The following is a 19,508-nucleotide window of genomic DNA, read 5'->3' as shown; positions in this document are numbered from 1 at the left end:
AAAATCAAAATATGTACATAAATATATAAAAAAAAATTAAAAATATGTAAATAACGAAAAAATGTATTTGTATTGAAAATTAGAAAAAAAAGGTTTTATAAATAAAAGTAATATAAACGATGTAGGTTTATAAAACTATGTGTATTATTCCGGAATAAAGCAATGAGAAATATCATATTGTTGAAGGTTTACAAATGAAAAATTGTGACGGTTTGGTCGGAAAATACTCTTGTATTGACTAAAAGACCACTACGTCAACAGATGTGATAGGGGCATCATTCATGTTTACTATATCAGAAAGAGTGAATTCAATGTCCAAAGTTTCTTGTTGATTTTTTAACAATTAAAATATCTGATGATTTTAATAGTTTGAAATTCAGAATGTTTTTAATTTTTCAATTATTTTATATTTATATCGTCCGGCATTATCAATATCAACAATAAGTCAATAATTTAACTACTTCTTATGTGTATAGACGTATAGTGAGATGCAGCGTGCTGGAAATAAGTAAGTAAATGCCATTTAGATAACGTATAATATTTGGTGGTCATAAAAAATTACTAATCTTGTTAATTAAACGATACAGATGATGTTTAGTCGTCGAAAATCAATGCAAAAATCAAAAATTACTAAAATATGTTCTTATTTACCAAATATGTAAAATACATTTGTGTTTATTTCATTAAAAATGATCTAAATCGTACACATTTTTTATCAAATTTAAAATATCTTATTCCAATGAAAATATGTATTTACAATAAAATCCATTCCCTAATAATAAGTAATAACTAATAAGTATTAATATGCACAAGCATAAACTAGAATAACACCATTATCTAGATAGGTACCTACATATAGCTTATTTTTTAAAACACATAACATTTAGTTTTAATATCATTTATTTATTTAATATTTAACATAACAAGTAGACATTTAAAAAATATTAGATGAAACAATTGCTTTTATCATGAATTTCAAATAAGAATAAACGACCCTGGTTACAGATATTATATATTTATATGTATACCTTTTAATTTACTTATATATAGCATCTTATCCCGTGCATATCATAATCGTCTTAAAGTATATAAATCATAACCGTATTGAAGATAATAAGACTTCATAGGAATATACCCTCAAACGTCGGGGGAGGAGGTGGCTACGATATCTTAATCCCTTGAATGTTAATGTTTTTCAAAACCCCTAGTATATATATATATACTGTTCAGATCTCGGACGAACTCCGACGCGGGTCCAGAACTCCAGACACAAATCTGTTACCTACGATGATACCAGCATGGTTGCACCTCCGCGGGGCTCGACACAATTCTTCGGTCTGTTACATCTTACATATAATTTATAATATCCATGTGTCTAAGTGATTTAGTTTCATCGCTTGCTCCTCAGTGCATTGCTACTTTTAGTTCATCGGTAGGGTTAAAAATATGTAAAATATATTTTATTAACATTTAATTTCAATTCACCTATGTCCTATACGTTCAATATTGTTACCTACTCGGTATAGCCTGCATATTTGTCTTGTCTAATTATCGATATCAAAATCCACTAGTATTCCTCTGTTTGGCATTAATCTGTCTACACTCTGGACTAGATGCCTTACACATTTACACCATGTGAGACATAAACAAGTTGTATAGTTACTGCCGCACGTGTAACAGGGTATTGTGCAAATTCTTTATGTTATATTTCAAAACAATAAGTCGAGCGAGAATAGGTTTTGGGAAATTTAGTTGAGTGAATTGACTATTTTAAAGGACAACTCTGCTGAGTACAAATCAGTATGGGTTGATTCAGATATCACCATCCTCACATCGTTCGGCCGTCTGGGTGCTTCATGGACAGTTGATTGAGAAATCTACCCTAGTGCCCTACTGCATACACATTAGTACATTACACATACTAAATATAAATAATAGCATCTCAAATTGTCCCGACTCCTGACACACTCTTTAAGTCTTGACCCAATAATTTATAAACTTTAATTCTGTGTAAGAAAATAAGCTGCAGTAACTAAAAAACATATGTATAAGTACATTGTACACATATAAAAAATACACGGTATGTACCTACTAATTAGGTTGCAAGTTTGTTGTATACCTATATAGTCTATAGGGCATAGGCCATAAGATAACAATTGAAATGATTATATGTTTATATTCAAGCTCATGCAAATAATTCACATGAGATAGTTAAGTCCAGTCAACGTTGAGAATTTTAAAATATAAGTTAATATAGTCAAAACAAAATATGCAACTGTAAAAGTTACTGCAGTATAAGTAAGTAGTAAGTTAATTGTTAAGGAAATATTAACTAACTCGGTTAAAAAGAAGTTCATTATTTTTTTTTAAATTACAACCTGCAGGGTCACACATGCGTATTGCATAATCACAGTAGTAATAAATAGTGATTAAGATTTCATTACGAATGCGTCCTATACTATTCCTTTTTATTGCATACCAGCAGTTTTAGTGGTTCAGGTAATTAGACTTTACAAGTGTGTGTTTAGTGAAGTGTCTCCTAAGAGATATTTAAGTCATATGATATACAAATTTACTTTAGCAAAATGCAGAATAACATTTTAATTTGAATACTTATATAAATTATATTAAATGTCTTGAGAGTATAAAAATACAATTATTAATAATTTTTTTTTGTTCCGGATCGCACAGGAATGCATGAGAAAATCGAAAATCAAACAAATCATTGTCACAATCGAGATACAGATATTATAGGTATTATTACTATAAAGTCATATATATTGCCATACGTGATATTGTAGTCATGGACTTGTTATAATAGCTTTTATTTGGAACGTCTAAGTTGTTCCAAGTTAATAGTTATTACTTATAACTTATTACTGAAATCAAGAAAAAAAGTTGAGAGCAATTCCACAATTATATTTTGATGAACTTTAAGGCTTAAGCTATTTGTACCCCGAAACTATTCACACCATTCTACAGTAAGGCAGTATTGACTCAAAAATGAATAACAATAAATAATAATAAATGATCACTATTTTAATAACTAAATATTAATGATATAATAGAAGCAATATTTTAGACAAAAATTAAATCAACCTAATGCAATGCTAATACAGTAATACCTAAAGTAAAATTAATTATAGTAATATCAAAAATGATATAATGAAAATATGTACTCCACGGGGCTGACATAAGCTGCTTCTGCTCAGAATCGTTTTCCTCAATAATTTAAGAATTATTCATTGAATTGAAATTTAAAGCATCCATTATAGTGACATACTTGAAACCTACAGTACACCAGAGATGTAGATACTCACCAATCACTTGCTACCATATTTTTGGATTAAATATTTCTAAAATTTATTATATTATAATTATTTAGTACCTAGTTGGTACTGTTGATAAGTTAATGTTAAGTGAAAAATAATATACTTTTTTTCTATTGAATAAATATTAAGTAAATAGTATAGGTATAAGCTTTAACTCATAAAGTAAAAAATAACATAGTTTTATTAACAAGGCAAATCTACTTTTATTACAATTTTTCAATAAACACTCCATAACAGTTTTAATAAATAAATAAATAAATAATAAAGAGCCTAAATGACTTAACTTTTAAATCTTAAGAAATAAAAATACTAATAATATTAATACATATCAGTTTTACTCTTTTCTATTGTTCATTTGAGTGAAAGCTGATTTGTTTATGATTTATAATTACACGAGTGTTGACATGTTGCCATTAAATCATTGAAATGATTTCCTAAACTTGTTACAATACACAAGAATGACTAAAAATATTATTCTAATATAGAAAGCCATATGCATTTGGTGAAATGTGATTTGTGAATTAACATTATCATAGAGAGATAAGCCAGAGAATAATACATTTGCGAATCATAAAATATTATTTTTACAACTTAAATCAAATGTGATGTAACCTAAAGGAACTTACTACAAAAATTACATTCCACAATATACAAAATACATTTTAGATATAATATTTCAACTGTAAAGCAACTTAAATACAATTTTATTTTATTTTACATATTTAATTGCTAAATATTGTACTTAGTGTAGTTAATATATATAATGAAAACTAAATTGAATGCTCTCTTTCATCAAGCCTCTTAAAATATTTGTTTATTAATAATTAAAAACTAATGACTCAAGTCATAACATATAAATAAAATATTGCACATAATTATAATTAAATAGTAATTGGGACAAAATAGTAAAGGGGGCTTTTAAATAATAACAGGTTTAGGTACAAACGTTATAATACATTTTTTTTAATACACAATATATTGTAAAATTATTTATGCTTTTATATTAGTAACATTAATATATAATACTAATTATAATATTACTGATCAAATTGTGTGAAAACCTCAAAATAATAATTATGAGGTTGATCAAAGCATATTTTACTAAGCCTTCTAAAATGGAAAAATTATCTTAACACTCTTAAAATATTATTACATTATGAAGTTTCTAATAAAAGGCTCAAAAAATGTGCACCACAGAAAACCAATACTTGAGTTGTATCACAGACAGGGGAAATAAATAAGAAAATTTCATTTAAGAAGATTGAAAAAAAAACACATTTTGAAGACACCTAATTGGCTATAATTCTATAATTTAAATTCACCAGGGTCTCCACATACTGTCATGTTCATGTTCTCTTTTTACACTGAAATCAATAGGTTCATCACCTGGAGGCCTTGGTTCAGCTCCTTGGTTTTGTTGGCAATGCACATAGTGGCTTGGTAACAGGAATACAACTTGGCCATCCGGAAGTTGTGAAGGAATTACCTAGAATTATTAGTCAGTATAAGTAAACAATAAAAATATTTTTTTTAATTTTTAAATTCTTCAATACTTCTAATTACGAAAAAAAATTACCAACCTGTACAACAGATAATGGTTGTGTAGGATCATTAGTTGGCGCTACAACAACACTTGCTGTCAGACCACCACGATCTATTACTTTATCTTCGACACCCACAGATTTACTGCGAGCTCGTTTCTTTGGAGGTTCACATTTTATACGATCATTTTTACTGTCGATCGTGCTACAATTTGATTCTTCGTCCCCGCCGATAATATCCTTTAAAATAAAAAAATTATCTCTTAAAATTAAATAGTATAAGAAATGTAATAATTCGTGTATGTATATATAATATATAAGTGTTACATATTTTAACGCCGACTTATACGGTGGCGCCGATCCTATATAGTTCACCTATCTACGATTTATGATACCTGAAATCTGCGTACACGATTTTAGATGTAATATAGGTATTATACAATGTTTTTAACCATACAATATACCACATATGTTTGATGAAAGATGGGTTAGGTTCTTTTTATATAGTATATACCTACCTAATGAAATTTGTCATTGCAGGTATCATTCAGATGACACAAAAACAATATAGACAAATATTATATTACCTATTTACCTAATGTACTATTATGGACGAATATAGCTTGTAATAGTTATTGTTAAATATACCTAAGCAACTTATGAATTTAAACTGTTGTACAACATACTGTCCCCACGTAAAAAATATTTATTTGTTTATGAACTTGTCTATTTGCTTTCGAAATAGACTTATATGTTACTCAAAAGGTTCAAGACAAGCGTTTTTTCACACAACGAAATTTCCGTGTACCACTTTATCGAGATTGTTTGGCGTAGGTGCAGGTGTGCTTCTTAGAGTTTTATTCGAACAAATAGTAAGGACTTTAGGCATTTCATTACACCGACGTCCGACGTAGAGGACTTTGACTTTTTTCACTATATTAAAACGTAAAATCGTTTTTATAAAATATATAGGATATAACTATATAAGTATATTTTTTTTAAATCCCCCCTCTCCCCACCAATCGGAAAATGTAGAGTACTAAATTGGAAACAAGAGAACACAACAAAACATCCGGTACATAAGTAACATGTTAGTATCTACAATCTCCTATTATGAAACATACCTTCTAAACGTAAGCTCGCGAATAGTCGTCTAAACATAAATTATTTATGTTTTTATTTTTTGTCCTAAAGATTTGTTTTAAATATATTTTTATTTACCACCTAATTTAAACTAAGTAGTTTAAATTATGAACAAAGCAGTATGTAATACATATGCATTATATACAAAAGTATATTTCATACATTTTTCATAAATCAATTGAAAAGTCATCACATTTAATTCTGTCAGATTTCTAATTTAATCTGAAATAGATGTTTTCACAATAACGTTTTTCTCCGTTACTATAAAGAAATATTAAAATTAAAATTGTACAAATTAATAAGTCCCACCTAGGCCCTAGCTAGGTTTAATTATCAATCATTGTTTATGACATAATGAGGATGTATATACTTAATATTTATATTTTATCTAAACCAAACCACATGTTTAAAAATAATTCGACGCCACTGTATTAAGATTAATGAATAAAAATTAAAGAAATACATAATAGGAAGGTATATTTATACGTATATACTTACATCAGGAATAACAACTGTAGAGTTGCTAAAATCTAAATCAATTTCTGATGAACATGTATCTAAGTGTCTTAACAGGCGTTGTTTTACAGCCGGCTCTATAACTGTGGAACCTGCAGAAAGAAGTGTTCCAGTTCCAGTACTGCACATATGCAGTTCGGGGCACTCCAAAAATCTGGTAACCTAATAGTCATCAAGATAAAATACAATTCATTCGTGTGTGTACTATACATGGTGTAAGTCAAACTATTTTATTTTTAGTGGGTTTATAATAAATAATAATCTCACCTCTCGAGCGCATTCTTGGAAGCCAGCCCGATATTTATCCCTGACGTCTGAGCTCAGAACTTTTTGCCGTTGTAAATGACGTACGGTAAGCTCTAATATGTCAGCTTTTTCCAATTTTGAATGCTTGGTATTCTGTGAAAATACATACAAATTATGTCAAATGAGTGAAAACTAAAATTAAAAAACTTAGATAGGTTTACCTCTGTCCTAGTAGAATCTAAAATAAGAGTTTTCAAAAGCGCTAGCGATTGATTTATTCTTGCTCGTCTTCTTTTCTCCATTAGTGGTTTGTTGGCCTAAAAACGATAACAATAAAGCATAAGTCAACAATTATTTCATCATTTTAATATATAATTTTTAAATGATAAAATGTACAAATATAATAATTATATCTAGTTTATTGGTATTCATATTTTTCACTCATATCATAACAAAGATTATGTTTTTTTTTTTTTTTTTATTAGCTTTTTGTAAAAGATTATGTTAATGTGAATGATTGTAGTTTTAGCATGGATTATATAATAGATCCCATCATAGAAACCAATAGGTATAGTTAGATTTAGAAGTATAATTTTAGTTTTTTCACAACAAACGTCAATGTCTATTGTTTAAGAACAAGAACATATTAAAGTCTAAATAAAGGATAGGTACTATACAACTAGGTACTGGAATCCTGTCTGTCTTCTAAAAATAAAAAGTACTATACAATCACTTTAAATTTATATTTAATATTAAAACAAATCAATTATAAAAGTCCTATAGAAAATTATGTTGATTAATATTTATGTATTTAAATGTTTGGTTCTTAATATTGATATGTAAATATGAGTAAATTATTTTCAACATCAATAGTTTAATTTATATACATGTACGGTATTATTCGCATTCAATGTAAATATGTAAAACCCAATAGATTCATTTAGCTCACGTTGAATTTCAAGACAAATAATTAGAAGGTATATAAAAATAAATTATATGTATATACATATATATATATATATATCCAATTTATATTATATTATCTTTATTATTAGAAAATATACAATCACCTTACATCAATCAAAATTAATTACAACTCGTAAAAATAAACTACACATTTATATTAGGTAAACTAGTATTAATAATTTCGGTACGGTCTGCAAGGGTCCATCTCTTAACCAAAACGTTAAAATATTATGTTATTGTTATACTCTATATCTGTATTATTATAGCAACCACATTGTGCGTTGGTAAATTGGTAAAAAAATTCCTACAGGTTTAACTTTATTAATAAATATGTACATTGTACACCAGCGGCACTATAAATTAATTCTCTTCCATTTTGTTTCTAACAATTTTTTCGTTCGAAAAAATTCAAAATATTTCGAGGTTTATTATCTATAACGACGTTCTGAAAATATCAATGAGGGACGAAATAAGAACGATTTTTGAGGGGCTTAAAATAGGAAACATAAATACAATTATAAGAAAATGTATGAACTAAATATACGCGTACCTACAAAATATATAATCCATATTAACTTTCGTATTCCTGCACACGCGCTTGTTTAAAGCAATTATTTTGATTATTGTCATGTATATAACCATTATATTAAGAAATTCGTTCAAAAACATGTTTGAGATTTCATAAAGACGGATGAATAATATATTCGTATAGTCGTATTGTACAGATAATATATTAATGTTATTGTATTAATATTTTATAATATTTCGATTTAGTCGGAAAATACTCGAAAACATACCGCAGGGCAGCCGTGATGACGTATACGCGTGTATACATATTATTATAATATATATACGGAACTTTAGTCGTCGTAGTGCCACAGCATATAAGTTGATCCAAACGTGCGTGTTATACATATAGGGTGATTCACCAAGCATGCTCAGTGCTCACCCCCAGTTATCTTTTAATAATGAAAATGTTCAAATTTTAATTGTTGAAACTTTTAAATTTATACTTAAGGGCCATATCTTTATAAAAAATATATTGTAATATAACATTCAAGGAGTGTCCTGCGCCGATGCCAACTTCATGGTTTCAAATGAGAAATTATTAATTCCTCTATAAATGTTATAAAGAAGAATTTTTTGAAAATGTATGTATCTAAATCGAACGAGTAGTTTTTAGTTTTATTTTTGTACAATTATTTGAAAACTAAAGTAGTTAACATTAATCTATCAATATTTAGTTTTTACTCAATAAAATTCCCGAGTATAATAAATAATAGATCTAATGTCCTGAATGTAATATATTATACATTAATATCCCAGAAACTACTAGTTCAAATTTTGATTTTGATACATCCACATTCCCCAAAAAAAGTTAGCTTAATGATTTGCATACCTTTGCCTAGTAAAAAAGATCGGTGCTAATTTTAAAAAATAACTTTCGTATTGTCATGGGACCTTCACCGAATAGAATAAAAAACGAAAAAATAATTATTGAAAACGTGGTAGTTGAGTTAAGACGAAAATTCATTATTAAAGAAAATAATAAATTAGAATGAGTGTGATCGGCGAGTCACCCTAAACAGTATATAATAAACATATACGAGCATTATGGAACCTGACACCTATGAAGGATAGGAACTAGGAGAACAATAATATATATCGAGTAAATAGTAATTAACGTAACTACGTATGATACTAATTATTTCAGAAAATATTTTGAAAATATTTCTTAACAGAACAACACTTTTACTATTTTTTATCGCGGTTATTTTTTTCAGTTTTCTGCCCTTTTGAATGACACAAAATACATAGGTGTACATATTTTTAAATTTCATATTCCATAGCAGAATAACAGTATATCATTTGAAGTATTTCGATCTAGAAAAATCCAATTTTGGACAAGTGTCAAGTATATACCTAGTTTATTAGTATTTAAAGTTTAGATGAGCGGAGTTATAGTGAACCAACATTTTGTAAGGTATCACTCCAATCCGCTCATCAAAACTTTGAATACTTTTAAAACATAAGCTACTCGTCGAAAATTCAATTTTTATATTATATGAAATATCTACCAAATCCAAAAAATATTATGCATCGGAATAAGGAATTAAAAACGTTTCGTTAAAAAAAGTAAAATCTTTAAAAAACTAGGACGATGAATTATATAGCATTAGATTCTTTTCTGTGAAAAATAAAAGACATACAATATTATGTAAGAAAAATATTTTTAAAAACAATAATCGAGTTTTATGTTAAATGGATCACCCGGTATATAGAGTGATGTGTGTATATTATACAGCAATAAATATATATATACACAGAGGATCGGTGAGCGTGCACGCCGCCGCGTGCCTAAGGGGACAACTATAGAGACACGGAGAGAGAAAAAAACAGACACTGCAGAGTGCAGAGAGTCATACAGCGAGAGAGGCGAGTCGGATAGGGACAGTGAGGGGGCGAGGGGGACAGCGTGAGTGAGCGGTCGGAGAGACTGCGAGCCATGATTTATGCACGCGCACACAAACGCACACGTCGAGTGCGGCCGACTCTGACAGACGACGACGACGATGCGCGTGTGCGTGTGAGTGGTGTGTATAATATCGTAGCGTGTGTGCGGTGGCGACGTGCGTTGGCGTCGGCGGCGGTAGCGTTGACTGCGGCGCGCGGTAGTGAGGAACAGATCCGTGCGCCGCCGGGGGGTTTATCCCGTGTCCGTGACTTGACGTCGTCGTGCCGCTTTAAGTCCGCCGCCACCGCCGTCGCCGCGCGCCGACACGTTCAAACACTACCCACACGCTCGCCGCGTCTGTAACTGTACACACACCGAAAGCGGGCGCGCGCACGACTCGCGTATCATTATTATTATTATTATTATCATTATTATTATTATTACTATCATCATTATTATTATTATTATCATTTTTTTTTTATTATTATCATTGTGATCATCATCGTTATTATTGTTATTGTTATTGTTATTATTATTATTATTATTATTATTGCTGTACATCACACGGGCCCCAATCGAAACCGTATTATGTGATACTTAATCTATTTTAATTGATAATATTATAATATTTATTTTAGTTATTACCTATACCAAAAAGCCGGAGCGTCCCTAAGCCTAAACTAACCTAGGGCGTGAGAGAGAAGGGCATTAAGAATGAAAACAATCTATAGCTGTTTTAAATGTAGGTATTGATGACGAAAAAATAGGTTTACAATATATTTTAACACTGCATTTTAGAACTTTTAAATATTATTTTATATTATAAATACAATTACATATTATATACAATACATAAAAAACAATTAAGGGTTAAAATAGAGATCAATAAAAATCATTTCGAGGTGTATTATCCACCATAGTCCATAATCATTAATCCAGTTTAGAGTTTTAGACAAACTCACCAAGCGTTATTAATACCTATTTAAATTACCTAAACATTATTTTTTTTATAATGCAAAATGTTTCGTACATATGTACCTACGTCCTACACTTATATCTGCCACATAAACAATTGATAATAACGAATTATTATAATAATCTTCCATGCATTTTTATATACTATAGACCATACAAAACTAACATTATATTATAAAGAAAGCGTAGGTTTAGTTATATGACGAAAAAATAAGGTTCATCGAAAAGTACTCAGTAAAACGTAATTCAGAAAGAAAAGGCATTGGAAAATTGAAAGTCTTGATAAAGATAATTATAAAAGAGGGATTTGTATACATTTAATTTTAAATATAATAAATTTCAAGATGCAAATGGCAACCCTTTAGATCCTAGGAGGGCGAAGCAGCTAGAAGATAAAACCTGCTAGTATATAAATAAAATGTAACTAATAATATATAAATTCGTAACCAATATTTTGTTTAAAAATCAAATGGGTAACTTTTTTGTGAAAAACGATCATTTGAAATATTATACCTATAGCCATACACATACAGGTCACATATAAGTATATTGTTTAGTGTGTATGGATAAAGAATTTAGGGAAACGATATAATCCTACTCCCCCAAACAAATATGGTATTGTAAAATCGGTGTTTTACAGTTTAGCTAGGGGTTTGGGTGGGCGCAATATGGGGTGGTTTTTGCACCCCTTCCCCCAAAGCTTTGGTGCATCACGTAATCTTATTCCTCAAACTCTTTGGTCGCGAGAAAATTATATGCTGGACCGTGCGGGCGGGTGCAGGGAAAGATAGGCGGCGGCTTCTTTTACAGTAGCGCCACCGCGAGTCCTTAACAAGCTGCCGCCGCCGGCTTTTGCTAACGAGCAGATCTCCGCTGGTGTACAGTCAATGGCCGTCCAGTGGTCAGCAAACCACGCGTGCCGAGGTCGTTGCCGTAAAGTACATTACAAAAGCCTAATGCAGTAATGCACTAACGCATAATATATGCACGTCAGTGCACAGTCGACTGCGGATGTACTGCAGGACAACGATAGAATTTTTTTGGGGGAAAATTGGTGCATTCTAGTATGAAATAGTTGGCCCCCAGACATATTTTGTAGTGGGGTAAAGATATCGTTTTTCCCTCCCCTCCTCACCGTTTTATGTAATTACTAAAATATTAAATATATATTAATAGGTAAGTATGAGTAGGTACTAGGTACACTCAAAGTTTTTCTCATTACAATATTAAATATGGATATTATACTATTAATTACTATAATATGGACTAACTGGATGTGTAATATATTTTCACTAATTTTATAGAACATCAGAGACTGTTATTTATTGATTACATGATGTATAGATTTATTATTTGAGGAAAAGAAGAGTGTCAACTCCTACCCAATATAATTTTAGCCTGCACAATATAGGTTAAAAATATTAATAATATTTTGATCCCCCCTCCTCCGTTCGCAAAAAAATTACTCCAAGTTACGCCATTGGTCAATACCATGTATTTCATATCGTCATATATATTCATATAGCGTATACATATAAATATATATAGAAAAAAACGGCTAAAGTGCATATATGTGCAAGAGAATCGAGACAATTACGTACGCCCACCTCCTAAACCTACACACTGCTGTATATAATATAATAATGATAGTCGACGCACTCACTGACGCGTGAAGCTTACTCGATGTTTTAAAGTTCATTTCATCAGCGAATTTTTTGTTATATTAGTTACGAGTTTTTTCGACGAGTGTTACCTGCAGCTTCCTGCCAGTCTTGGTAAATATAATATATGTTGCCGACTGCTGAAGTCTAAGCATCCCCAACCTATGCCTAATCCAAATGCCAATGTAATAGACAACGCATGCATGTATTGCTTTGTGCATGCAACTGTTATAGAATTTTAACCATCAACCACTGTTAATAAACACAAACATTAAAATAATAATTCGCCCACATGACGTTTAACCTAAAGTATATAGACGCCAGTCACCATACTACCATAGTGGAGATTATTATATATATTAGGACCCACATCTTATACCATATACTAACATAATCGCACCACTCTAAAATAGTCTAAATTATGCTCGTATACATGATTATTATATTGTACTCTCGTTACAGGATATATTATACCCTATTGCTATATATTAATGCGGGTAATAAAATGCCATTCAAACATCAAATTCTATATTACACTTCTTTTATATATTTTAATAAGCATAATACTTTACTGTTTATAGTTATCAACAAATAACTACTATAAATAATTGTTTTAAGACATCTACAGCAAGGTTGTCAGCCAGTTTTTACTGCGGGGTGATATAAGGTTGGTTCGGAACACAAGCATGTATGGCAAAGATTTGCGACTAAGAACCTTGCAGATGGTCACCCACCAGGAAACTAGTGGCACCGATTGTTGCTGGCACTCAGACATATTTGTGGATAAAGTCATACCCGCACCACACCAAGCGACTGCCATAATCATACAAGATCAATATATAATTATTAGTTATTAATATTGTATAATACATATGTGTAACATTTATGCGTATAACATATGTGAAGCAAATCCATAGACGGAGTCAGAGTGTGCAAGTATATGGAATTTAATCGGCTTTAATCTTGGGGGAGGCTTTCTCAAACACCCCCATCACGCTACCACGCATCATACACATTTGTATCTACTCACAACTTAATATAAGTGCAAGAAAAAATGATCTCTTGACTCTTGTATTGTTCGGTAGAATTAAAATTCGGAAAGCTCTAGAAGTCTAGACACTTCAAATTTAAAATAATTGAGATTCATTTTCAATGTAGGTAGCATAATATTGTTTTTTATACCATATCAAATTATACGTTTTTAACTATTATTAAATTATGGCTGCGAATTTAGTGCAACCAAAAAAAGATGGATATCAAATCTAAAAAAATACAATTTGAAAAGCACTTAAATATATCCAATAAATGCGATAAAATAATAATATTACGTATTTAGTTGTTTTTAAAAACAGCTTAAAAAGTCGATAATTTAAAAATTTAAAATAGTCCATCTTTTTTTTTGTGCAGAACAATTTTTATTATTGATGTTTGGTTAAAAAAAATTCAGTTAGGCTTGGTAGCCCTATACACAAACCCTACATATGATTCCTAGCAGCCCTTTAATCGAAGCTGTATACCCTGCACGCTCCGCCTGTCAGTAAATCACAATATTATTAAACAGCATAATATCATATAGAATATACGCGTGTATAAAAAAAACGGTGGCACAGTAGTTGTAGTGGGTATTATATTATTATTATTATTATTATTATTATTATAGCACGCGTATAACATATACCTATATAATATAATACACTACGTGTATAATATGAAACCGAGCGGCACGTTTAGCAACCAATGTTTGTCTAGATGGTCACGGACGAGCGCGTCCTTGTGGCGGGCGGAGCGGACGGCGCGGCGGCGGTAGCGGCACCCGACACTGGATGGTGGCGCGCGGACGGACGGGCGGACGGACGAGTGCTGTGTGTTGTACTAGTAGTGCCCGCCGACCCGCACGCTCCGAGTCCCGATTTAGTATAGAAGGTCCGGTAGACACGCAGACAACAACAAACAACGCCGCCACCGCTCGACGTACACGAGCGCGCACACACACACACACACACACACACACACACACACACGCACACACACGCACACGCGCGCTCTCACGCCCGTCGACGTTTCCCGCCGCCGCAGTGGCGGCGGCTGTCGCGTCCACGTTCTACCGGCTCGTTTACACGCACACACACGGGCGCTCGCACACGCACGTTCGTTATATAAACCCTTCGCCTACCGATATCGCCGCTGCAATTATTATTACCGGCAGCACGGACGACCAGATATCACATACACACGCGCTCGGCGGCGGCGGTGCGAGCGAGCGCGCGCCGACGAATGGGCGGGCGGGACGAGGAGGGGAACGAAAATGTTCACACGCGTAGGCACACATAAAAGGCGGCGGTGGCGCGCGCGCGCACGTTAACTCGACCGGCTAGCCGCCGGGATCGGTTTTATTATTATAACCGCCACCGCGCCGGCCCGCCCGCCCGGCACGCCGATGACGACGACGACGACGACGACACCCGGACCACCGATGGTATCGACGGGAGGGGTGGTACAGACTCGTCTGCCCGGTTTTGAGTCTGGCCCGATCACGCACTAAAGTCGGCTCGCTCATTCTTACTCCTCTCTACTGTACGACGTACGTTCGTAAACTAGAACCTATCCATAGGTATAAGATGGCCGTGGATATTTTAATAATCGGTTTTATTTCCGTTGTTGCTAATCGTCGAGGGCACAACTCTTTCGACTCGTTAAGTTTGTTGTTGTGTGGGAGGGGGAGGGTTGGGTTTGCCGTTACATCTAAACATTTTTTTTTGATTAAAGTCTTTCAACTTGTCAATTTTGAATACTAGTTATGACTTCATTACAACATTTGGCAGAGAAAATCGATATACGTTCAATATGTACCTATACAACGTAACAATAACGATAGCTTTATTTAAAAATGATAATACTTATGTATATAATATTTACTATTCATAGTTGGCCATTGCTTTTACCCGATTCTGGTCTCAACTACTAAATTACACGAGAAAGAAATAAGACATAATTCACTTATACTGGTCATATTATCCATATAAGTTGATGTATGTTATTATGTTAAATCTTTCTATTGCAAACTTTTAGAACAACGATCAAAAGTCAGTAACCTATGTTACACACGATTAACATCATGTATGAAATACAATTATTATGTTTATAGCTGTTTAACTATGTTAAACTACCTAAGTAAAAACTATCGGATAGGTTAGAAGTACATATTCAAGTCCACGAAGACTTAAACTTTAATGTATAATTTATTTTTTCAATCGGTTTATAATGTTATATATCAAACGTGTAATTATTATAGTAATATAGTAATGTTCTATAAACTGTAGTTTTACCATTTACAAAGTTCAAAATTATTTGAAATATTTTATAGTATATTTTTAATAAATATATAAATATAGGGAACAATAATTATATTACATGAATAATGATATATTATATTAATAATTAATACCATGCTTGAGGAAGTTACCTTTTGGTACCACATCCAAAAGTTAATTTGCGCATAAATTCGCAATAGTTTATCACAACTTGTATTTAAACTAGATTGTTTTAATTTAAAATAGTCATAGAAAATATTTAAAATATTAATTTTGAATTGATAGTTTTATTTCCATATGATATATGTTAAGTTAAAAATTATATTTAAAAAGGGTTGGATTTTGTCTTAATCTTGAGTAAAAAAAGATATCAGGTAATAATAATAAAAATATAATAATTTGTTTTTATACGCATTCTGATTAGAGATTACCTATACTTTCGATACTAACATTTTATAATATTTCAATCTGTTTGACATATGGTTATACCTATCAGCTATCGCTTTTTCATTCAAGTTTTTAAAGTTTTACGTACAAAAAAATGTATTGAATTAGGTATCTTTTTACATATTAATTTTGATAAAATTTTATTGAATTTAAATGTAAGTATCTATATTCCAAGTAAATATAGCTACAAGACTTGGCATTACGATTAAGTATTAGCGATAATTAATTTTTAAAAGATCCCCTCAAGATTTAGAAAGTTAGAATTAAAATATTGTCATCATAATATAATATGTACCTATAATTATAATCATAGGGGGCTAAATCCTCTCAAATTATCTGAATCCCTCCCTATAAAATATCATGTGTAACAAGACTGAAGACACTATACATTTTGTATAAGTATCTAAAATAGTAATATAAGGATGATTTGTTTTTTTTAATTATTTATAAATTCGATTCTACTTTGTTTTATTTTATAATCAATATAGTTTTGTTTGACCCGTCGAAATACGAACCATTAATTTCTGAGTAATTTTAATTTAATTTTTAATTGTTTTTTATTAAAAATCTTTTTACCGATTACTGGGCTTCGCTGAGGTAATTCGTGTGGAGACTGGAGGTCCAAAAATGTATCACCTTATAAATTTACAGTAAAAATTCATGGTCATTCTGATTTGAAAGAAGAAGCTATTGTACTACCACAAAACACTCTTTAAATGGTATAAAAAAATGTAAGTATAATTTAATATAATATGGAATTAAGTTGAATAATTCAACTACCATACTTAAGTACCTATACTACAAAATTCCAAAATTTGTATAATTATTTAACTATATTTTTGCCTACTAAATTTATACAGCTTAATCACACATAACCGAAAAACCCAAGTACAGGTTTTCGATATAAACAACAATATAAAATAGTGTAGTTATAAATAGGATATAAGTCTCGCACGTGTAATGCGTGTACCTATCCGTGTACATATATATTGTATAGCGACAACTAAATAATATATATTATATATATATAAATCGGAGAGTTAAAATTTAGTTTCATTTCCCAAAACTAATATTTAACTCGATAAATATTTAGGTAAATATTTTTGTATTATTTTTCAATACAGATAAAACTATGAAGTAATAAGTTTCTTAATATATATTATATGTTTATAAATTATAATCAATGAAAACCTACCAACGCATACTAACGAAATAATTGGTCATAAATTATAAATAATAATTAGAGCTTGTATAGGAATTTACTATATATTATTTAGTATTTGATACATATTTCTTAACCAAAGCACAAGTTTAATTATAAAAAAGATACCTTTAATCAATTGAACAGCTAGTTTAAAGATATAGGTTTTCTGCGTATTATACGGAAATTAATAATTTTCATTTCTTTATGATATATTGATATACTTATAAAGGTTTACATTTTATACAACAGGCTTACTGTAATGATGGATCGTTTGCACTAATTACATAATAATATTATATCATAGATAAAACTATAAAATATTAAAATCTATAATGCCTATATATTATATATTATTATGAATTTATAGTATTGAAGAATATACGTAATGGATATTGGATTACTTCGAATAGGCTTCCATAATATAAACTGTACCTACTTATATTGATTACGTCTTAAAACTACGTAAATAATAAACGTTGGTCGTTGATAAAATGATTTAAATAAATAGATAGGATATAGATTATAAATTATAGTTAGAAAAAAATAATGATGTATTACCCTTTTACCATCCTTTTGATTAGACGACTGTGAGAATATCAACGATGAGCTAGTGACTATGGGTTCCCTCTTGCTAAAGGGATGCACAGTGGCCGTGACTGGCGACGGTGTGGTTACAGAAGACGCGTTGTTGTTGTTGTCGTGGATTCCTGTGGAAGACGTCTCGGACGCGACTGGTATGACGACGGGCAAAGAGTCCGGTTCACATTTTCCTGTCATCATAAACACGCGCGCGCTTTATAATAACGAAGTGGGACGACGTCACATGATGTCGCAAGCGCATCTGACGTGTGACTACTGCTGTGGCCTGGCGGTGCCGCGGCGGTTCCCGACGGTAATGAGAGAAGCGAGAACTCGACGCCGCCGGCGGCGGCACGGGTGACCCGACCGCAGTGTCGACACCTCTCTCCCCCGGTCGTGGTTCAACCCCCACGCCGTCGTCCCGTCCGTCTGCGCACGATTCACCCCCGCCACCGCGACCGACGACTGTCCCACCGCAGCACGCACCCACCCCCGCCGAACTACTCTTCCGCCGCGTGAACGGTGTAATAGCCGTGACGCCACCGACGACCCGCGCGCGCTTTGGGCGCCAACGGCACGCCCACCACCCTCGCGGTGATATTAAATTATACGAGAAATCCCCTCGTTCTGCCTACCCCCTCACACTACACCCCCTAACCATTCGATACGATATGCCTGCGCGAAATATGACAAAAAAAATTATATACATATATTCATAATATATATATCGGAGGGATTTATACTATATATATATATGCTGTACACTATTGTGAAGCTGGGAACTAAGATTTTTGAAAATGATACGTATATTATTATATAAGAGCACATATTATCCGAATGCAAGTCGACTATAATATTATATAATAAACAATAGTACAATACAAATATACTATATTACATTCATAATTCACGTCTAATATATTATTATAATTGATGTGATAAATATTTTAAGAAAAAAATCCCAATTTTCCAATCCGGCATACATGGTAGACATGGTACCTACGTCTAATCCTGTATACGTACATCCTATATAGATACACATACAATAGCTAATTATAATATAGTTTGAGTTGAAGACGAGCAACATCCTCATAAACGCAAGAAAGCGATAAACAAAATTTTATTTTAGTTC

The 19,508-nt window shown here is 31.6% G+C and overlaps 1 protein-coding gene across 1 annotated transcript; it reads right to left on the bottom strand.

Moving 5' to 3' along the window:
* Nucleotides 1-3,495: 3,495 nt before the first annotated feature.
* LOC111035920 (transcription factor HES-1-A-like) lies at nucleotides 3,496-18,717 on the bottom strand. The gene is made up of 6 exons (XM_022317753.1): nucleotides 18,356-18,717; nucleotides 7,000-7,095; nucleotides 6,800-6,931; nucleotides 6,515-6,694; nucleotides 4,913-5,113; nucleotides 3,496-4,818 (listed from the first exon to the last, which is right to left on the bottom strand). The coding sequence occupies exons 1-6, from the start codon at nucleotides 18,575-18,577 to the stop codon at nucleotides 4,651-4,653; spliced, it is 999 nt and encodes a 332-aa protein (XP_022173445.1). The 5' UTR covers nucleotides 18,578-18,717; the 3' UTR covers nucleotides 3,496-4,650.
* Nucleotides 18,718-19,508: the final 791 nt, after the last annotated feature.

Source organism: Myzus persicae, unplaced genomic scaffold, assembly GCF_001856785.1.
Source record: "Myzus persicae strain clone G006 unplaced genomic scaffold, MPER_G0061.0, whole genome shotgun sequence".
Classification (NCBI taxonomy): Eukaryota; Metazoa; Arthropoda; class Insecta; order Hemiptera; family Aphididae; genus Myzus; species Myzus persicae.
Note: the sequence above shows the minus strand (reverse complement) of the source record. Positions and strands in the feature narration are given on the sequence as shown.